This window comes from Zeus faber, assembly GCF_960531495.2.
Source record: "Zeus faber genome assembly, chromosome: 2".
Classification (NCBI taxonomy): Eukaryota; Metazoa; Chordata; class Actinopteri; order Zeiformes; family Zeidae; genus Zeus; species Zeus faber.
In genome coordinates this window covers 28,677,417-28,700,991 of record NC_137189.1, presented here as the reverse complement: position 1 = coordinate 28,700,991, position 23,575 = coordinate 28,677,417, and the positions used below count along the sequence as shown (strand labels likewise).

Genomic DNA, 23,575 nt, shown 5'->3' with positions numbered 1-23,575 from the left:
AATAGAAGATGCAAAAGGATGACCTCTTGTTGAATGCAAATGGTTCTGTGATTTTTTTTAGGTGGCAGACCATCTGTAGAAGTAAGCGCTGAAGAAATGTTTGTAAGCCATCAGCAAGGAAGATGAAACTTTGTTTCAACATGGAGGCATTGATTGATCCTGGTTTCATATGTGCTTCTCTTAGGGGTTGTCTTGCTGTGGCCTAGTTTTAGACAGACCAACACCACCCAACAAATGGACAATTCACATGTGTCATAATAATTACCCGAACAAAAGCATTTACTTAATTTTAAAAGGAGAAAGTGCTACTTGTTGGGGTAGTTTTACCTGACGTGAACCACTTCTCCAGCTGATGAATGTGTTTGAATGTTTTGGTAGTGATCAGATCACAATAGAAGATGCAAGAAGGATGTCTGTTGAAGTCAATAGCAGGAACTGATATTTAGATGGACTTAAACTTCAACTGTACCAACTCTTTCTGCAGAACATAGAAAGTGCTACAATGTTGGTATTTATCAATTCTATGATTTCTAACAGTCCACGTTTTTTTCACCCAACATTTATAAAAGTCCAATTTAAAATAAATCACTCTTGTTGTTGTCATTACATGTCAACATTTACATTTTTGGGATTTGAAGCGATGCTTTGTTGAATGCAATATCATCTGTAATCCATGAACCGGCACTGTTTTGCATCCAGAAAGACAAATTGGCTGTGCAACTTACCTCTTGTTGAATTCAAACGGTTATTTGAATTTCTGTAGTGGTAGAGCATCTGTACAAGTCAGCTTTGTTTGCAACCCATCAGCAAGAAAGACGAAACTTGCATTACGATGGAGGCAAGTGAGGCAAGTCAATAACCATAACTCAATATATAGGCCACTGATGTTTCTGCAACAGACAACACTTTCACTGGTTTTGACAAGACACAACACAGAACAGCTCTCATACAAAGATTTGCGAAAGCCAGTTACTTTGTTGAGTAGAAGAATTGTGGTGTCATGACATTACCCTAACTATAGCATTGGCTTGAACACTCAATTGAGTAAGTGCTACTCGTGGGGGTAGTTTCTCTTGACGTTCCCAACGAGTCCATGTGTTGATAAATGTTATTGGGAATCATGCAAATAACTTCAAATGGAGACGTTGATGGTTACTGGTTTCATAACTGCTTCTCTTTGGGATTTTCTTGTTGTGGTCTATTGTTAGACAGAAAAAAACCATACAACAATTGGTACTCTTCACCTGTGTCATAATAATTACCTGAACAAAAGCTTTTACTTTATTTTAAAAGCAGAAAATGCTACTTGTTGGGGTAGTTTTACTGGACTTGAGCCACTTCTCTAGCGGATGTATGAGTCTGAATGTTTTGGCAGAACGCTAAGATAACTACAAATGGAGGCATTGATGGTTCCTTGTTTCATAAGTGCTTAAGACAGACCAACACAACTCAACAAATGGAACAATTCACATGTGTCATAATAAAAGTCGAACAAAATCATATATTTAATTTTAAAAGCAGAAAGTGCTTCTTGTTTGGCGAGTTTTACCTGACATTAACCACATCTCCAGCTGATGTATTTGTTTGAATGTACAGGAACAACACTAAGATAACTTCACATGGAGGCATTGATGGTTCTTTGATTCATAAGTGCTTCTCTTTGGGGTTGTTTTGGTAGTGATCAGATCAGAATTGAAGATGCAAAAGGATGTCTTTTGAAGTCAATAGCTGGAACTGATATTTAGATGGACTTTCAACTGTAGCAACTCTCTTTCTGCAAGACATAGAAAGTGCTACAACATTGGTATTTTTCCATTCAAACAACTGCTAACAATCAAGTTCCAGTTGACAACAATTTCAATGGCTATGATAAGTCACATCAGAGAAGAGCTCTCAAAAATATTTTCGAAATCCTGTAAGTTTTCTTTGTTGAGTAGAAAAGAAGAGAATCCCTAACTTTAGCATAGGCTTGAACAGTCTACTGAGTAAGTTCAAACAAATGTTAAAATTCACCTGTGTCATAACTATTACACTAACAAAACATTGACCTGGTTTTAAATGTAGAAAGTGTTTCTTGTTTTGGTAGTTTTCCTTGACTTTGACAACATCTCCACCTCATGTATTTGTTTGAATGTATTGGAAGAAAACTAAGATAACTACAAACGGAGGTTCCATGTTTCATAAGTGCTTCTCTTTGGGGTTTTCTTGCTGTGGCCTATTTTCAGACAGAAACAACACCACCCAACAAATGGAACAATTCATGTGTCATAAGAATTACCCTAACAAAAGCATTGACCTGATTTTTAAATGTAGAAAGTGCAACTTGTTGGAGTAGTTTTCCCTGACTTTGAAAACATCTCCACCTATATATTTGTTTGAATGTATTGGAAGAACACTAAGATAACTTCACACTGAGGCACTGATGGTTCTATGTTTCACAAGTGCTTCTCTTTGGGGTTGTCTTGGTAGTGACCAGATCACAATAGTGGATGTAAGAAGGATGTCTATCTCAGTCAATAGTTTGGAACTGATATTTAGATGGACTTAAACTTCAACTATAGCAACTCTCTTCCTGTAGGACAAAGTGCTATAACTTTGGGGTATTTTTCCATTCATATGCCTGCTAACACTCCACCTCTTTAAGGACAAAACATATAAACAAAAGTTCCCTTTAAACTAAACTACTTTTATTGTGGGTAATACATTGCAACATTAACATTTTGGGGATTTTAAGTGATTCATTGTTGAATGCAATATGGTCTCTAATCCATGAGATGACACTGTTTTGCATCCAGAAAGCCAAATTGGTTGCTGTGTAATTGACCTCTTGTTGAATGCAAATGGTTATTATCATTTCGGGAGTGGCAGATCATCCATACAAGTACGTTTTGTAGAATCGTCTGCAACTCATCAGTAAGGACGATGAAACTTGCATTACAATGGGGGGTGAGAGATTATGAGCACTCAATGTATTAGCTGCTGAAATTTCAAAATTTCAAAAACACAATTCCTGTACTAGGAATGCGTCAGAAAACTAGTACCAGACAAATTGTAATTCATCACATAAAGACAACGCCTTTCAAATTTAATTGAACTGTAACCTATCGGATATTCAATCCAGAGAAAGGCGTAACCACTTAAATTACATAACTTTGATTCCCTCGTAAACTTCCGTAAATAGGTCAATATTGCCCCACACAAGACCTAACATTAGCTTTCGCCACTGTGACTACAGACAACACGGTGAGTTATAACAATGACAAGGATTGTTTTAAAAAAAACTCTTCTACATGCAGCGACCTACAGCTACATGGAGAGACCTTAAAATGAAAAGGGAGAAGGCCTTAAAGAGTGACGAGTCCAAATGAATGTTAATGTCCGATAAATTTGATCTGTATTACATTACAGACAATTCATCTAATTTACTGAATTTTTCAGTTGTAGATTGTTAGCACAAGAAGTACAATAAAGTACAAATGAAAACATGTTTGTGAGCTCACATGTATTTATAATTATTGTTCTATAAAATAATTACAAAGTTTATGTTTATTATTGAACCGGATGCTGAAAAATAGCCGAAAGTCTAAGGCAATAAAGAAGCAATTGTCCAATTGTTGAGGTCAGTCACATTGACTTACCTAGATGTTACAGTAACTATTACAAGGACCCATCCTGCACCATTACCTGCAAAATACAAAATCACCTACTTAATGACAGATATTTCAGCCATCCAGTGACAATTTGTTATTTGTTGTTATTATTTGTTAGTTGTTATTTGTTCTTCCATATCACCTACACCAACAACAATATGGTGACTGATATTATAAAAGTTAAAAAAATTGTAAAAGCATAATTGAATAATTGAATAATTGAATAATTGAATAATGAATAATTGTTTGTATATTATTTGTCTTTGTAAAGATCAAACTTAATAAATTGATCAAATTGTTGAGAGTAGTAGCTAAGGGCAAGTGCCAGAAGCCACAGATAGAAGAATAAAAAGTAGACAGATATTAATTAGACAAGCTGGATGCTTAGAATAAACTAAAAACATAACAAACAAAAAAATAGAGTTAACTAGGAACGGAGTACGAAAATATACACAGCGTACAATACCGACTGGTCACAGAGCTGATCGTCAGTCTGAATAGTCGTTAAACAGGTAGATTGTTAAGTGAAGAGTACCTGTATATATATAATAAATAAATAAAAGAGTGAGGAGAATAACAATACATCCAAACAGCAGAGACATAAAAAGGAAAAGATTTCAAGCAGGAAATTTGCATGTATAGGAAAACAAACTTGCCAACAGCAGCGGTAGAAATCTTGGGTAAGAATAATCCGTAAAATAAAGATAAGATGAAAAAAGATTACAGAAAAATGGGGGAAATGAACAGTTAAGGCAGGCCAAATGGCCAAAAGAAGGAACATTCAATACAGCAGTGTGTAAGGAGGTGAAAGCAATGATGAAAAATGTCCAACTTCTTCGCCCTGTCGTCTTCAATTGATAGCATGTCCAATATACATATGGCCGACATACATATGGAGGCGATTCGCTCCGTACTTCCGCATGTTGTAACATTAACTGAGACCGTGCAAATAAAACAACTACTCGTGCAACCCATTTCAAAATGATTTAATCTAATGGTTTTTGGTTTACTACCAACTGACTGTGACTTAGGTGGTATACAGTATATACAATTGAGCGCATTGGTTGAGCGTATGGTAATGCTTTAAAGGTGACATTGTCTCAGCGCTCAAACCAATTATTAGGCCAGATGGCCAGTCCATCACTGACCTCAAATATCAACAGCTCCTCACCCTATTTCTAAGGCTCCTCACCCTTTCTCTAAGGCTCCTCAACCCATGTCTAAGGCTCCTCGCCCTATCTCTAAGGCTCTACACCCCATCTTTAAGGCTCCTCGCCCTATCTCTGAGGCTCCTCACCCTTTCTCTAGGGCTCCTCCTCACACTTTCTCTAAGGCTCCTCTCCCTTTCTCTAAGGCTCCTCACCCTTTCTCTAAGGCTCACCTCATCTCTAAGGCTCCTCACCCTTTCTCTAAAGCTCTGCACCTTATCTCCAATGCTCCTCACCCCAACTCTTAGGTTACTCACCTTATCTCTAAGGCTCCTCACCATGTCTTTATTAAGCAATATCTGGAAAATCACTATTACCTTGGCAATATTGATGATTTATTTATGGCCATGCTAAGTCTCATTGGATTGAATTGAGAGAGGGAGACGGGGGGGCAGGCAGTAACAGAAAGAAAGACAGAACAGCGTTTGTTTGCCCATCATGTCATCGTTCCATCTGTCACGGAATCTTAAAGGATCCCTTTGTTTTCACAACAACAGCCATCTTTGTTCTGTTCTTCTCCTCCACTCTCTGTTCTCGTCATCCCCTCCTCTCTTTGTTCTGTTCATCATCTCCACTCCCTTCTCCTTACCGCCTCTTTTCTCGTCTGTTTTCCTCACTCCTCTCCCTCCTTTCTTCATCTCCTTATCTACCTTATCCTCCTCTCATCTCCTTTCCACAAACCTTCTCTCCTCTTCTTTTCCTATCCTCCTCTCCTTCCCTCACTCTTCTCATCTCCTCTATTTTCGTCCTTTCCTCTTCTCTTTGCCCTCACCCCTCTTCTCCTTTCTTCTCCTCTCTTGGTTGTATGGAGATGATTATCTAACCGCCTGGATACTGAGCTTCAGTCCTTCAGCCACAATAACATTACAATCAAGAAACAATATTTCGTCTCATTATATACACCTGACTTGCCGTACTAGCTGTATTTCTGAAAACTCTCAGATTAACTTTAAAATGATTTTGCATCGCTTGGACCTCGTAAAGTTGTCTGACAGAACTAGCTCTGAAAGCGACGCATTATTTCCAACAGACAACTTCTCGATTTAATTTAAAAGCTCTTTATTTATTAAGCATCTGTGGGCGTCCGGGCTTTACTGCTCATCACTCTCAGCGAGCAGCAACAGCAAACACAGGCATCCTTTGTGAGCTAGAAATATAGGAGGGATGAGCTCAAATCCCCCATTGGATAGAGAAGCAGAACAAGACAGGTGGATGCAGGGGAGGTGGAGGAAGCAACGCAGGCAGAAAATAGGGAAGTCAGGAGGGACTGGCTGCTTAAATAGGCCGGCCAGATCAGGGCCTGGAAGTGCAGGGGGCCGTCGAGTGATCTGACAGAACTAGCTCCGCAAACTACGCCTTATTAAAATCACCTATTAAATCAGTTTTCCCAAAACAAACAGCTTCAGATCAACCTTGCACATTTCGCATCATATCTGACCACATTCTGCCCTGAGCCTCATTTGATGGATTTGGACCCCGTTGGACTTCATTTCCTCTGAACAGCAGGAGACTTTTCTCTGGTTTTCAAAGGCCTTATTCAGAAGAAATCTGCCACAAACTCCCCATTCTGAGGTGCCAACTGCACACAGTATTTTTTTGACTTTGACTTTTTTTGTCTTAAAACTAAACTATGTTAAACGTTTGAGATAATAAACATTAATTAAGAGTCCCACAGAAAAGACAATACACACATAGGCCACCCACACTTTATTGATAAACCAAGTCTATTGATAATATACATATATTCATATATTTTTTCGACTAAGACACTTGATATGTAATCATTTTAATCAATAGGTGACTGCAAATATGATAATGTCTGTGTAATTGGATTAATTGGGTTCTGTTTATCTGCAGAAATTCAGAGAAAGGGGTAACTGGCATGTGGAGTTAACTGCTGTTTGACCACAACACTCAGGGCAGAGGAATAATAAGATCATTCATTTCACACACACACACACACACACACACACACACACACACACACACACACACACACACACACACACACACACACACACACACACACACACACACACACACACACACACACACACCATCTCTGTCTCTCTCTCTCTCTCGCCCCTCCTCTGGTGTGTCCAGTCGGGTGGAGTGTGAGGAGAGACCGTGAAGTCCCTCAGTTGGACGTTGGGCTGTTGTTCTGTCCTCACCGTCCCTCCATCTGCAGTTGGTAAGTACACAGAGCAGTCAGTTCAGCTACAGTGCTACAGACGGACCACGGACACTGACAGTGTGTGTCTTCGTTTCTTCATTCCAGATGAGTGTGTGAGCCGAGTGAAGGTGAAGCCGAGTGAGATGAAGCACTGCCTGGGGCTCTGCCTGCTGCTAGGCTCCCTGCTGGGCCTGGGTACACTGCACACAGCACTCTACAACTACTACTTCCTTAATACTGCAAGACAGGGCGGAGAGGCAGTGGAGTACCACTGGACTCATAATGTCAGAATTAGGAGCATTGATAGCACTGGGATTATTAGTAGTATTATCAGTAGCACTATCTGTAGTCATACTAAGAGTAGTATTGTCAGTAATCATGCTAACAGTAGTCATACTAACAGAAGTATTATCAGTAGTCATAATAACAGTAGGATTACCAGTAGTCATACTAACAGTAGTATTACCAGTAGTCGTAATAACAATAGTATTACCAGTAGTCATACTAACAGTAGTACTATCAGTAGTCATACTAACAGTAGTATTACTAACAGTAGTATTCCCTCTAGCCGCACGAACAGTAGTATTACCAGTAGGCATACTAACAGTAGAATTACCAGTAGTCATACCACCAGCAGTATTACAAATAGTCCCAGTACCAGTAGTATTACCAGTAGTACTAACAGTAGTCATACTAACAGTAGTATTATCAGTAATTATCAGTAGTTGTATTAACAGTAGTATGATCAGTAGCCATACTATCAGTAGTAATAGTACCAGTAGTATTATCAGTAGTAGTAGTATGTACTAGTAGTATTATCAGTAGTACTATGTACTAGTAGCATAACCTGCTGTAGCCGTTTGAACCTTCAAAACATAAACTACTTGGAGTATTAGTAGTATTAGTACACTTCCTGGTGGTACTTTGAGTATTTTAATACTACGTGTGCTGTGGTACAGGCTCGGCCATTCGCTGTTACAGCTGCAAGGACTACACTGCGAGCTGCTCCAAGCAACGAGACTGTAGCTATGATGACGCCTGTCTCACCCTGACTGAAAGAGGTACCTGTCTATCGGTCTGTCTGCCTGTCTGTCTGTCTGTCTGTCTGTCTGTCTGTCTGTCTGTCTGTCTGTCTGTCTATCCATCTATCTGTCTGTCTATCTGCCTGTCCACTTAATATTTTCATAACTTTGGGGCTGCAAACACAATTTGAAATTGAATCCGATCTATTCTAGCCTAATCATAATTTTATATAAAATCTAATCCATCCTGATATAATATCATATATTCTAATCTGATTAATGTAATCCACTCTGATCTAATCAAATGTAATTTGATTTCATCAATTTTACACAATCTAATCTAATTTAATCTGACTTGAGCAACTAATCTTCAGAATCGAAAATATTCTGATGTAATATAAGATTCCAGATTCAAGATTCAAAGAGGTTATAAAATAAAGATATGATAAATTATTTTATATAATCAAATCTGGTATTATCAAATTATATGCATCTAATCTGGTTTGGTATAATCTATTCTAATGTGTATAATATAACCCAATTTAATATAATCTAATATGATTTAATATAATCTCACCTACTGTTATATAATATATTGTAATGGAGACAATATATCATATCTATCTATATATATATCTATATATATAGATATATATATATATCTATATATATATATAAAATATATTATTGTATCTAATATAAAATTAATCCAATCATTGTTCACAACAAATTGATCTCCATAATAACTGAATTTTAATCAATGTGTTGAACCATATTGACGCTGAATTCTTCTCGTTTCTTCCTCCTGGAGGTGGACAGACGTTCCGTCAGTGTCTGAAATATTCTGACTGTGAATTTGGTCGACTGGCACAGATGTTCCCCCAGGTACCACGCTCTATTCAGGATGATAATTGGGGACAGATTGAAAATTGTTATTTATACTCAAATTTTATTTAATTTAGTAAGTATTTAGTGTTATGTTGTCAGCATATTGTGATAAATAACTGTCTAGTTTTGACGGTCTTTTATTATAGTCAACTATAGGTAATCTTCCATAACTTTACATTAGAAAATAATATATTCTGGATTCTGTCACATGGGTAGCAGGTATTGCTACCCATGTGGATATGTATCCCTATATGGATATTATGTAAAATACTTAATATAAAGCAGACTTCTAATTTGCTGATTGGGAGATTCATTATTTTGTGTCATGTAATATTTCACTTCTAGGTTTCCACCTTCACCTTCAAGTGCTGCAACTCTGATCTCTGTAACTCCGCCCCCTCTGCGGCAACAAGCTCTCTGATTGGTCTACTGGCCTCCACGGCTGTCATGTGGTGGTGCGTGCACTGAGGAAACGCACGTGCACTCACCAGCCAAGCACATGCGCGCGCGCGCGCACGCACACACACACACACACACACGCACACACACACACACACACACACACACACACACACACTCACACTAAACTCGTGTACAGACGCAACTGGAACTGACCAGCATTAATACTCACATCTGATACATTGGTGCCTCCTGTTGCAGACCTCTGCCCCTACAACTTCCGTGATGCCACAGGGGAGTTGCGCTCGTAATGACTCAATTTCTAACTCTGTTTTAATTACAAATGATTCAGCCATTCATGAAATTATAAAAAAAAATCATTTTCAGTGATTATTAAATTAATTTGGAGGAATGACAATTTGTGGATTGTCAACGTTGTGGATTAAAAAGGTAGGATAATGCATATTGTGTCTTTTTCTGAACAGTAAAAAAAAAATCACACATTATCACTGCATGGCCCTTTGTCCTTCATTTCAGTTTACAGTGAATCTCCTCAGCTAGTGGTAACAAAATAACATACTGGAACTTTAAGTTAAACTGCCATGCTGCCTTGCTCAGGAGCTGCGCAGCAAATAGAAACGAGTCACTGATCAAACCAAACTCACTTCTGTCGTATTAGTAAGTATTGTTTTTATTTGAATGCATTGATTATTTTAGAAAACACGTCTACTTTTAGAAACACGCCTATTGTAGTGTGTACTATAGATTAGTGTCGAAGCTTATTGATTTCTATTGATTCATATTGAACATTAAAACACAGCTATTTCATATAATACTGGTCAAACTATTGCAAGTTTGGCTTGAGGAAATTGGTTACTCTATATATATACTCTACAGAATAATACTATATAATATTATTCTATATTAGAGAATCTATTCTATATAGGTTGCATTCAGGTAAGTGGAATTCCTTGCAAATATATGTGAATTGTAATAACTCAGAAACCATTATAGAACCTCCTTCACATGATAATTCATATTCATCAGTGGTGTAAACTAATATTTTGATACTTTATTTAAGTATTTTTTTGGGACTCTGTACTTGGCTTGATTTATTATGTTCCTGTCAACTTTTACTTAGCTACATATAGCACCAAAAATGTTTACTTTTACTGCAATACATTTCCCCTGATCACCTCCATTACTTGCTACACAATAAAATCTGAGGAAAACTTGTAGCAAATGATATTAGTGAAGACAGTTCTCACAAAATTCATCTTTGCAAATCAAGTGTAACTGATTTCAACAGACATAACAGCAGCAAACTGAGTGTAAACAAACACACATTGTGTTCGGTTGTCAGGTCTGTGGTTTACCTGTGGAATTGGGCTAATTTTAGCAAGTGTTGAAGCAAGTTGGGGACTGGCTGGTGTTGTCATTGAGACCTGGCAACCCTGCCCATTTAAAGGTTCCTTTTCTGCGGTGCGCTACTGAACTAGCACAGTTGTGCCCCAGAGAGCCACAACCAGAGCAGCATGTTGGAGAGCCACACCCACAGCGACGCCCTCCTCCAGCGGGGATGCTGCACCACCTGCACCTGCACATCCACCCATGGCCATATTTACAACAAATGTTTACTTCTGTCAGAGTGAAAGATGCACGCATGCAAACATGTCACCTTTTGGGGAAATTCGCCGTTCTGAAACCAAAATTGGCCACCTACGTGATTCATAGAGAGGCAATGAGAAAATATTTAGGGGGCGGTGGGGGCGGAGCTTCAATCCATCTGTATGTAGATCTCTCAAAATGTGCAGGCGCCAAGTGGGCCCTGCTGTCACTTGGCGGGGCACTAATGCATTTCATACAGCAGACACCGAAGCAAGCTGAGGCGGCACCAACTTGATCCAACCAAACCCCTAAAGATAATAAATGTGACCCACCGCAGAAAAACCTACTATCTCGCGCATTTGTAAATCAGGAGCAGCCAAATAAGTTAAAAAACCTTTCTTAAAGGAAAATTAAATTTTTCCAGATTTGTGTTCCTTTATGTTTAGTCTTTTTAATCTCTCAACTTATTTTCAAAACCAAGTTTGAGTGATGAATAGAAGAAAAACGTTAAACCATGGAGTTAAATATTCCCGTTAGATTACATGGGGAAACACAGTTCACTTACCGAGACGCTGAGCGATCGTTTCCTTTAGAGCAACCGTCCAGGTGAAGATCATTCCTCCATATTCCATGTGATGTGAAGTCACAATGTGAAACCGTTTTGATAGAGTTCAACCTTTAAATTGTACTTCTTTTCCACACACACAGAGACATCATTGTGGAGGGGTGTGTATCAACATGTACCATTGAAGAAGAAATGCTGACAACACTTCCGTAAAAACTTTTGTCTCTGTGTTTTTATGGATTAGGAGAAGCGGGTAGAGAAAGATCTAAATCATATCGCGGACCTTAATCTGACCAGTGCAATAGATCCAAGTCAGTGTAAGCAGCGCGTACTGGACTTAATTTTCAGTGATGATAGTCAGTTCTCCAACAGCAATGCACAGAACGACAGTGCTGCTGAATCTGATACCGCCGTTATCCCGGACTTGGAGAACATTTCAAACAGAGGCTTTCAACCTGAATGTGCCAATTACATGGAATATTTTCAAGAACCACCAGAGGAGACCGACGGTACGCCTGTTGTTGTTACAACGGAATAAGTTGATGACGTGATGAAGTCCATTGAGGTTGGTGATTGGCAGATTATGAATGAATGAATTATGAATGAATGGGGATGGTAGCTCAGGCGGTAGAGCTGGTGGTCTAGTGATCTAAAGGTTGCTGGTTCGATCCCAGGCTCCTCCTGCTAGCATGCTGTAGTGTCCTTGAGCAAGACACTTCGCTCCTGATGGCTACGTCCGTCGGTGATTGAACAATTGTAAGTCGCTTTGGATAAAAGCGTCTGCTTAATGTAAAAGTAGTAATGCACAAGATTCTCAAGCCTACCTGCAAATGCAGCCAGGGGCCAAATGAAAAGAGGCCCCAAACAAGCTCTCAGTGTATAGCTGGGGTAGGGTGGGGTTAGCCCACATAATAACTCCAGCAACTTAGAAGATATTTGGCATACACACATTTATAGTATATGAAACGACACAGGAGGCTGATTTTCAGAGACTCATAATATTGATAGACTCTACAGTTTCTTGTGTTGCCTGCACTTCCCCTAAATAATTCCACTTTCATAAAACATGTATATTCTTACTGTTAAATAAAAGCTTTTTAAAAAACAAAAGATGTTGGGTGTCAATGACGCTGTTCAACATTCCCTCAAAACACAACAACAATGGCGGGTTGTCTCCCAAATAGGAGCCTTTCTGTGTGGAGTTTGCATGTTCTCCCGTGCTCACATGGGGTTTCCTCCACCTAACGTCAGTAAGGACCCTCCCCAAAAACATGCACCCATCATCGTCTCACCAGCGATGGACACTCCTCATCAGGTCCCCAGGCGTGTCCACGAATGCTGCCCACTGCTCTTGGCTGTCCCCCCAGTGGAAGGACAAGTCAGGATGGGTTAAATGCAGAGGCCTCATTTCACCGGCCACCATCCAAAGCATGTGCATGTGTGTGTGTAGGCATGTGTTGTAGTGTGGTGTGTTGCGTGATAATTAAAAATTCTTCTTCTTCTACAATGCAGAGATTGCCCCATTCAGCAGGGTGTCACATCCCCATTCAGCAGGGTGTCAAGTAGCCATGTGGAAGTAGCCAAGCTCTGTTGGTCCTCTAACCATTTGCATTGTGGGAGCTGGCTGAATGAACCAAGCGTGGGGGAAAACTTTGAAGGCGATTATTTCAGAAACACAGTTTAACACACCCTTGTCATTAACAAATCATAGCTTTAAAAACATTTGCTTGATTTGCACAAGTGACACTTTGTTTGGAAGTTCACATTCTTCACTTTCAAATGATGTGAAAAAAAAAGTGGGAAGCCACCAGCCTAGAGTACATTACATTACATTTACATTAAGTCATTTAGCAGACGCTTTTATCCAAAGCGACTTACAATTATTCAAACAACGACGGACGCAGCCATCAGGAGCAATTAGGGGTTAAGTGTCTTGCTCAAGGACACTACAGCATGCTAGCAGGAGGAGCCTGGGATTGAACCAGCGACCTTTGGATTACTAGACGACCAGCTCTACCTCCTGAGCTACCATCCCCTATAGAGTATGCGGTGGGTCACAAATGTAAGTAATGATGGTGTCGTCTGTCATAAAATATTTTGAAACACAAATCCTATATTAACTTAGCTCTAGCTTATTTTTATTTTAAGTTTCGTAGTCCTGAAAATGTCAGATTAGTGATGGTTTGCATTGTTGTGAACTATTGGAGATAACGCGAGTTTAGTTCTAAAGCGCCCCAATCGTCCATGTAACGTGGAAAGTGATGATGACAATGTAAGTTAAAGTTTTTTTGATTCATATAATTTCATTGTGTTCAGTAAAGTGACTCAACATCAACTTGGTGAGAGGGGCCCTCTTCGTTGACACAGACCCTCAGGGTGAATTAGGCACATAGAAAACGCATAGGGCGCCATGGAGGTCAGGACCGGCTCTGTTGGCAACTGACCACTACATCCACTGCACACTTAATTCACGCCACGCCATTCAATGACATGCACTGAGTTGGTGGTGCTTGCCAGCAAGCACCCACACAATTTCTCTGAATTGTCTATTTTAGCGATATTGTTCTTGGAGAGTATCAAGTTTGTAATTAGTTATGTACCTAGTGGGGCTGCCTTTTGCACTTTAAAAAAAAATCTAATTTGTACTCAGTTTTGCGCAGTCTTGTAATTCTTTTAACTTGTGATCAAGTCAACCCTCAAGTAATCCTAAATGTAATCAAAGATTAGCATTTAATAACTTACTTTTCAAAAAGGACACCCCCAGAGCATAACCCCAGAACCCCCTAATGGGTCTGTGTTTTTCTACGCTCACTCATCCTTCTCACCTTTTTCATCCGTCAACAGTTTGGATGCCTGAAGATGCATCTTACTGAATGAAGTGCCTCTTATGTTTACAGAAAAATACGGAAATATTGGCAACCAGAAAAAAATCAGAGCCAAAGATAAAGTCTGGCTTTAGCATTTACTTTGACATTAACTTTTGTTACTTGAGTACATTCAATACCATATCAATCCCACCCCATGCATAAGACTCTGATGGCACTGGAGAGCTCCTTCAGCGATAGGCTGCTTCACCCAAAGTGTGGGAAGGAGCGCTATTGCAGGTTCCTTCCTGCGGCTGTCAGACTGTACAACAGTACAGCCGGTAGACCAACCACACACACACCCACACAAAAATCCAAGTGCATTTTTTGATATTAAAAAAAAAAAGTGCAATCCCTGATGTGCAATGTGTCAAGATATGTGCAATACACTTAGTACTATCTGGTTCCTATTTGTGGTGATTTTTTTATTTTTATGTTTCTATATATTTTATATTGTTTATAGTGTGTAGTTAATATGCTCTTTATTTTCTGCTGTCCCCGTTTTGCTGCTGGAACGATGTACATTTCCCCGTTGTGGGGACCTTTAATATCAGCTCCTTTGAAAGTTTTACTAAAGTAGCAGAGTGACATTCACTTTTACCAGAGTAGTGTTTTAGTAAGATATCTCTACTGTTACTCAACTGTGGCTGTCGGGTACTTTGGGGTACACGGACATTCAAATAACATAAATAAAACAGTGTGGGAACGGTACACGATTCGTAGACTCGTTAAGATTATTTTCTGCGCATAGTGCATGGAGAGGGGGCGATCGGGGAGAGTTCACGGTTCTCATCTCTGTCAGACTGGAGGGTGGGGGGCGCGGTTGTCCGCGGAGTTGCCGTCTGCACGACCTGCGTAGTTTCTGCCTTTCTCGTCTGTGGGGGGCGTGGGTTATCAGCGGGGACTCTGGCCTTGTTCACACCTGTATGCGCCGCGCGTGCCGCACCGGCTCCCGTGCTGGTTTCGCAGTGTTTTTATTTTGGTAGTATTTGTTTTCATTGGTTTCTCCTTGTATGAAACAAACATTTTAAACCCAACTAAGGGGCTGTCGCGTTCCGCCTCGGAACAGGGCAGTGGATTGCGTAATGGAGAGAGCGATCTTGCCATGGAGACACACTCCCCTCTCGTGTTGTCTCCCTGTCACGTCAGCACAAGCAGGCGGAGCAGAAATACCCACGGCGTTCAGTTATGAGGAACACATTTGATGTGGGTTTACATGACAATTTTTTTTCTTCCCAAAATTTTTTGAAATATTTGTAAAAACGCACTATTTGTGCTTTGCCGATACCGTATTCAGTTCCACCCCTAGTGTGGAGGCATGTTAGAATGGCTAGTACGCATAATCTGAGTGATGGTTTTCAGCAAAAAAATAAATAAAAAAAATCCAAATAGGTGTTTTGGGGGACCTCAGAGACCTGTATTAACTTGTTCAAAAGGAGTATGTGACTCATATGGCAATACATGAGTGATATATGATTTTTGTCTGTGTTTGTTTTGCCTTATTGATAGTCAGCTTATTTATATATTATGGCAACTTACTATGCGTTCATGAGGTTGGATCCCACAGACACAAGATTTCTCTTTTAGGTCCCATGACAAAAAAGTTTAAACAACCTCTGCTCTACAGTATACAAGTTCAAGAGATTATTTGTCACATACATACATAGACATACATATATGCAGTGAAATGTCATGACACCCGGTGATTGAGCTCAATGAGCTCTATAAGCTACAACCAGAGCAACAATTGGATGTCGAGAATTTGAACAAACAGGTCAGATGTTATAAATGTATACTTAATACAATAGGCAATTAATTATATTTGTAATTATAGAACCCAGAAGCGCAATTGTGTACAAAGATGTATCTTTGATTCTCAAATAAATTCAACAATGTATAATAGCACAAATATCTTTATATAAATGCATAATTCCACACAGAATATTGTTTTTGAAAGCAATTCACAAAGTAATATACTGAAAGTGAAGTAAATTAACTTTTAACAAGTGCATTTTAGTTTTATTTTTAGAAGGAATTCAAAAAATCATTCTGTCTCCACAGGAATGACGTTCTACTATAAGAATTAACTAATTTGTTCAACAGTTTGCATGAGCAGCTTTGAAATACAAGACACTGCAAAAAGGCTGTTCATGGTCAATACTAACTTATTAAATTAAGTCAATCTCATGTTGACTATATTACATTTAGTGGATGCTTTTATCCAAAGCAACTTACAATTCTTCAAACACTGATGGATGCAGCCATCAGGAGCAATTAGGGGTTAAGTGTCTTCCTCAAGGACACTACAGCATGCTAGCAGGAGGAGCCTGGGATTGAACCAGCAACCTTTTTAGATTACTAGACAACCAGCTCTACCTCCTGAGCTACGGTCCCCCCAAACATGTTGAGTGTCATATTGTTCATGGTTCATCTCATGTTGACTTAACTGTCATATTGTGATCAACTATTTCATAGTCTAAATGAATGACCTGAAGATGACAGAAATTTTCTGAGGAGTGAAATAATTACCAACAACTTATTTTTAGGTTGTGATATACTTTTGATCATCATGTATCCATGTGGATACCATGTAAATACTTCCATTCAAGAGGTTTATAAGGTGATCAGTAGGGATGCTAATTGAGAATTTGTAGTTTTTTTCTTTTACTATGTAACAAACTTTTTTTTTATTATTATTTAAAAAAAAAAAACAATTATAATGGATTTTCTTTAACTGTGTTACTGGTAGAATTAATCTGTCAAAATAATTGTTGTTGGTTAACAGTTAATTATGAACATCCATAGTATTAGTATACGATCTGTTTTACTTCCAAACAGAGGAAGGTCAGTGTCTTTTTTTCTCAAGCAAACACAGCTCATATGCACACATGTCCCTTTAACAATCATGCATTGCCAAATTCCTGCCCAATACCAAACTGCGCCCGCATACTAGTAGATTAGACCTTGAAAGGAAAACCAGAGCACGGCCACCACGGTTAACAGACCGATCAAAGGCATCGATTGTGCAGAGTGGGCAGAGTTACAGAGGTCGTTTTGACAGCAGTACATGTTAAAGGCCGGCTCTCGGAACATCGTGGCCAGCTTGTTGAAGTCGCAGTCTCTGTATTCGATACATTGAGAGTAAATGGTTCCTGCAAGAAGAACACAGTGACGAGAACATGAAATGACTAAGTAGATAAGAACAGTGGTAAGCTAAGCTTTTTACAAACAAAACAAAGTAACGAAATAAAAATGCTTTATTTATAATAAACTGTTTAAAATGAATGAACAGTGTGTGACAGGATTATATATAATTTTAAGTAATGCAATAGTTTTCCCCCAACCTAGTTTTCTGCGTTGAACTTAGAATAATGATGTCCAAATCAAGTACTCAGGCCAATCATGAACGTTGTCAACAAGTCGGAATATTGCCATTATCACACAATGAAAATTTGACATTCGTCCATTCCAAATAGTACATTTTAATCTGGTCTGATAACGATGAATGATCGGTTAATGAAGGTCAGCTATCGGTCAGAACAATTCAAAATTACCATCCCTAATCTGGAATTTAATTGACTTCCATGCTATGAACCATATTGTACTTGATGTTGAATTAACTCCGGAATTCAATGAACTCCCTGGTATTTCATTTACTACCTGGTATTCGATTTACTACCTGGAAATAAATTAACTATGTGGAATCCAACTACCTGGTAGGAGAAAAAACCAGGACTGGAGTAGAGAACCACAAATAACAGCACCAAGCCTGGCCTCGAAGATATTGTCATATTGTGTTACACAATGTTTAAGTACAAATTAATTACAAATAGATTTTTGGTTGAATAGCAGACTTTACATTATGATATAGTTAAGACTTAACACTACAATCTGCATTTAGCGCAAGAACACACTCCACATTTCAAACAAAGCTAACATGATGCCACAAAAGACTGGCTTTGCGTATTCGAGGAGGGTTCTTATTTCTCTCACACACACACACACACACACACACACACACACACACACACACACACACACACACACACACACACACACACACACACACACACACACACACACACACACACACACACACACAGCTTTATTGTTACATTCCCTGTTTTCTGGAACTACAGCTTTGTTTGCTAGTAATTGTGTCCCCCATTACTTGCATTAAACTGATGGAGGGCTGGAGCCTTGTGTCCAGTTTGGTGAGAAGGCTGAAAAACGACCTACATACTACATGAGGGGGGAGTAAAAAAAGGGATAAACCTTCAAAAGTCCAAGCAATATCTTTTTGGGGCCTTGTCTGGATTCCCACTGACTTTATTGATGGGTATTGTGATACGTGTTAAGAAGTACATTCACCAGCTTTGTTGTTCAGGTTGAGACAGCTGTCCTCTCCTGCACTGCACTGCTGGACAGCCAGACACTCCTGAGTGGAGCCGTCGGGACATGAGTAGCACTTCAGTGACACACCTGGAAGACAAATTACAGTAAAACTTTACTAATCCCAGTGGGTAAATCCAGGAGTCACCTCAGCAAAAAACAGTGCAAGTCAAGAAAGGGATAGGTAATAAGAAATGGAGATAAAAAATGCATCATCAAATAAAGATTTAGGTAACATATGTAAACAACTGATATCCAGTATATGAATATATCCACAGTCAATACCTGCATACATACTGCCACTATTAGCCTCTGTCAGAGCCTTTATTAAATCATCTTTATCTTGTGCAAGAGCACATTTTGTAGACAACCTGTTCATTTATTGAGATAAACCAGCAATTCTCAAGCTATGGGCCAAGGGTATTGCAATTGGGCCACCCAATCATGGGCAAAGCACATAGATTTTATTGAAAAAATAAATACACAATTATTAATTTTAGAAACTTTTAAAATGTAAGAAAAAAAAATAATTCATGGTATTTTTTCTTCAAAAATTCATCATCACTGATAGATAGGAACTACATCCAAGCTGGACCACGATCAACATGAACTTGAGGTGATAATCAAAATGGATGGTTGTCTAGCATCAGGCATACTGAAAAGGAAAGAAGCCACTGGTACATTATCCACAAGCGAAGTCGCAGCGGGACATCGGACAGGCGGGACAGTCCCAGGCAGGCAACACTGTGAGGATCGTGTTTTTTGATTTCTCCAGAGCTTTCAACACAATCCAGCCTGCACTGCTGCGAGTGAAGCTCCACGAGATGAAGGTGGACGCCTCCACAATCTCCTGGATTATTGACTGACAGACAGTCTGATTAACAGACAGACCAGTTTGCGCAGCTGAGGGAATGCGTGTCTGAGCGGGTGATGAGCAACACAGGACTATCACCTTTCCTCTTCACCCTGTATACCTCAGACTTCCAAAGCAATTCAGAGTCTTGTAATCTGCAGAAATGTTTGGATGACTCTGCAGTTGTGGGGGATATCACCAGTGGACAGGAGACTGAGTACAGCGAACTGGTGGACCGCTTTGTGGCATGGTGTGGAAATAACCACCTCCTCTTGAATGCAACCAAGAGGATGAAGATGGTTGTAGATTTCAGGAGGACCAGGACTAAGCCGAACACTATTTCCATCCTGGGAGAAGAGGTGGAGGTGTTGGAGGGTTACAGGTACCTGGGCGGTCACCTGGACAAGACTGGGCTGGAAATGCAACACTGAGACTGTCTACAGTCTTGAGGAAGCTCAGGTCCTTCAATATGTGCAGCAAGGTGTTGCATATTTTCTACCGGTCTGTTGTGGCTAGTGCAATTTTCTTTGCAGTCATCTGTTGGGGCAAACTGATAAACTGAACAAACCGATAAAGAAGGCGGCTCTGTGCTGGGGTCTGCTCTGGAGCCCCTAGAGCTGGTTGTGGAGATAAGGATGTTGCATAAGCTGCTTAGCATAACAGACAACACTGCACACACCCTACACAACCTACTGGTCAGACAAAGAGTGTCTTCAGCCAAAGCTCCTTCAGCTCCACTGCAATAAAGACCGTTACAGGTCATTCCTGCCCACTGCAATAGCCACCTACAATGACTCCCCTCTGTGCCAGGAGAGGAAACTCCTGAACTGGCAATGCATAAGGCACAATTTTATTTTACATTTAACTTCCACTTCTAAGCTTTACCTTTCGCTAAGTTAATTTCTATTTTATTCTATTTATTTTAATATACGGTACAGTAGTTATTTTAGGAGTGGAGGTGGAGAAGGCGGATGAGTTCAGCTACTTGGGGTCAACCATCCAAAGCAGCAGAGAGTGCGGGAGAAGAAGAGAGTAGAGGCAGGGTGGAGTGGGTGGAGAAGAGTGTCCGGAGTGATCTGTGACAGAAGGGTTCCAGCAAGAGTGAAGGGGAAGGTCTACAAGACGGTAGTGAGACCAGCTGTGTTGTACGGTTTAGAGGCGGTGGCACAGACACAAAGGCAGGTGGCTGAACTGGAAGTGGCAGAGTTGAGGATGTTGAGATTTTCAATCGGAGTGACAAGGATGGACAGGATTAAGAATGAGTACATTAGAGGGACAGCTCAGCTTGGACAGTTTGGTGAACAAGTGAGAGAGGCCAGATTGAGATGGTTTGGACACGTGTGTGGGGGAGATGAAAGTTACATTGGGAGAAGGATGCTGAGGATGGAGCTGCCAGGCAAGAGGAAAAGAGGAAGGCCAAAGAGAAGCTTTATGGATGTGGTGAGGGAGGACATGCAGGCGGTTGGTGTAAGGGAGGAAGATGCACAGAACAGAAGGTGTTGGAGACAGATGATCCGCTGTGGCGACCCCTAACGGGAGCAGCCGAAAGGAGACAGTAGTTCTTTTATATGTATATATACACACATATGCATGTGTATGCATCTGAATATATGTGTGTGTGTGTGTGTGTGTGTGTGTATATATATATATATATATATATATATATATATATATATATATATATATATATATATATATACACACACACACACACACACACACACACACACACACACACACACACAGTAATTGATTAAAAAAACGTGTTGTTTTTTTTTTTAAATTGTGTGTTTTGTCATGCATGTCATTACTGCTGTAACACTGGAAATTCCCTTTGAGGATTAATAAAGTATCTGTACCTTAACTTATCTTGAGATTTTCAAATGGGCCGTGCGTCCGAAAAGGTTAGGAACCTGATAAACAAGTCTGGTGTACAGGGTCAAAATCCTCATTGCTGATTTCAACGGTTTAAAAACATAACCGCGGTCCACTACGGCTTACGAAAACATAGAACCTGCTCTTAATGTGTAATTCAAGCTATCAAACTAGGGTGAATATAGATGTTCAAGTTAAAAAATAAAAAAAAAGCAACACCCACCTACAGCAAACATGGCGGAACAAACACCCACCAACAACAGAACTTTGCCCATATCGAAGCAAAGCAACCTGGAAAAGAAAAAAAATACACGTTATCATTTAAATAATGTGAAACTAGCTGTATTTTGACGCGTTTCCAGGGACGTTACCGCACCAATCTTCTCCCGGAAATGAAGCAGCTTCTGGGGCGTGGGCGTCGAACAATAAGGCGGGTTTGTTGCGTCCGACGTAACCGTGTTTCTGACGTCGGGACGTTGACGTCGCTGACCCACGTGACCGAAAGTGGTTCGGAAAGCTACTCTCAGCGCCACCCTTTCAAATATCAGCCTCGATGGTTTTGTTCTCGAATCATGTTTTGTTTTTTTTCTTGCAGTGTAGAAAGCATTGCTCTCAAACCTATTCTTTTTAATTGCATTATAAAGACACAAAAGTAACTCCATGGATAGAGATACAGAAAGAAGGGACGAACATTGGAGTTCAGAAGAATTGTTGACGAATCCTAGTAAGAGTTGGGGGGAACGGCGTTCCCCATTTGGAAGCTCATAGTTCCCACTTCTCCCATAGGACGTGAATGCATCATAACAAGAACTAAAGGATTAAGGTATGGGGTTGTCAATGTTTTGATCTTGAACCCTTTTTACGTTCCAAAGCGACTACAGCAGCAATCAGAGTGTGACGATCTATTTTTCTCCTGAAATTATTATTTTGGAGTCAGGACAACTAATTGTATGGGTTTTATGTATCTGCAAAGTGCAGATATTCCACATTGCCTATTGCAACTGCTCCATGTGAACTTCGTTATCGTATATCTTTTGTACAGATCACATTTCACATTTCTCTTATTTACCGTCTATTTGAGTGAAATAACTCCAAACGTCTTCCATTAATATGCCATTTATTTATGATTCTTTTTTTTTTACATTTTTTTTCTAGTGAACAAAAACTATTTGGACCTATAATGGCCCCAACATCAGCAGAACAGTGAGGACGCGCATCGCCTTTCCTTCGCGCATCGCCTGAGTGAGTGTGTGTGTGTGTGTGTGTGTGTGTGTGTGTGTGTGTGTGTGTGTGTGTGTGTGTGTGTGTGTGTGTGTGTGTGTGTGTGTGTGTGTGTGTGTGTGTGTGTGCGCGCGTGTGTATGGGGCTTTCGGAAGGCCATCCAAGAGCTTCCAAGATGCCACTGGCCTGTCATCCAATTTGCTGTTTGGTGTTGCTTTTCCAGACAGCATTTCTGATTTCCGCACCAGAACTGAGTGACCAGATTGCGCGCCTGGCGAACTGTGCGCACCGTGCACATCCCCGGCATGGGCTGCAAGGGGGAATTACTGAGAGAAGTCCCGGAACACACAGGGGGATGCACCAAAATAAAATTGTAATGCTTTTAGATCTAGGCTTTAACCTGCGCGCGTAAAACCCCACACACAGAGTTGGTGAACTTCTGACTTTTACTCCGAGAGAACAATGGATGTCTAAATCAAAAAGAATGTACTATATACTTTTATCTTGAAAGAATTAAAGATCCCATACTTATAATCATTTTCTTGCCAAATTGTCATCTTCTAACTAGCTGAGGGTCATCTGAAATTATTTAGTTAGAACAGTTTGAATTCTCATTTGGGTCTGTCCTTTCGTTCTGTGGCTTTAACTGCAAAGAGATGCGTCAAAATAGTTTTTGTTTACAAGGTATGATTGCGTTGCCTCACTTCTTTTTTTTTAATAAGAATCTTTAATTATTATGCAACACACCACACTACAACACATGCACACACACACACACGCACACACACATACATACTTTAGAATGTGGCCGATGAAATGAGGCCTCTGCATTTAACCCATCCTGGCTTTTCCTTACT

The 23,575-nt window shown here is 39.9% G+C and overlaps 2 protein-coding genes across 2 annotated transcripts; one reads left to right on the top strand and one right to left on the bottom strand.

The window, feature by feature from the left end:
* Window positions 1-6,948: 6,948 nt before the first annotated feature.
* Window positions 6,949-9,846, top strand: LOC307246011 (CD59 glycoprotein-like). Its single transcript, XM_080021780.1, has 5 exons — window positions 6,949-7,049; window positions 7,137-7,226; window positions 7,991-8,092; window positions 8,865-8,938; window positions 9,287-9,846. The coding sequence occupies exons 2-5, from the start codon at window positions 7,175-7,177 to the stop codon at window positions 9,407-9,409; spliced, it is 351 nt and encodes a 116-aa protein (XP_079877906.1). The 5' UTR covers window positions 6,949-7,049; window positions 7,137-7,174; the 3' UTR covers window positions 9,410-9,846.
* A 6,428-nt stretch (window positions 9,847-16,274) lies between these two features.
* LOC307244562 (CD59 glycoprotein-like) lies at window positions 16,275-21,933 on the bottom strand. The gene is made up of 4 exons (XM_080019785.1): window positions 21,874-21,933; window positions 21,721-21,788; window positions 18,749-18,859; window positions 16,275-17,529 (listed from the first exon to the last, which is right to left on the bottom strand). The coding sequence occupies exons 2-4, from the start codon at window positions 21,770-21,772 to the stop codon at window positions 17,327-17,329; spliced, it is 366 nt and encodes a 121-aa protein (XP_079875911.1). The 5' UTR covers window positions 21,773-21,788; window positions 21,874-21,933; the 3' UTR covers window positions 16,275-17,326.
* Window positions 21,934-23,575: the final 1,642 nt, after the last annotated feature.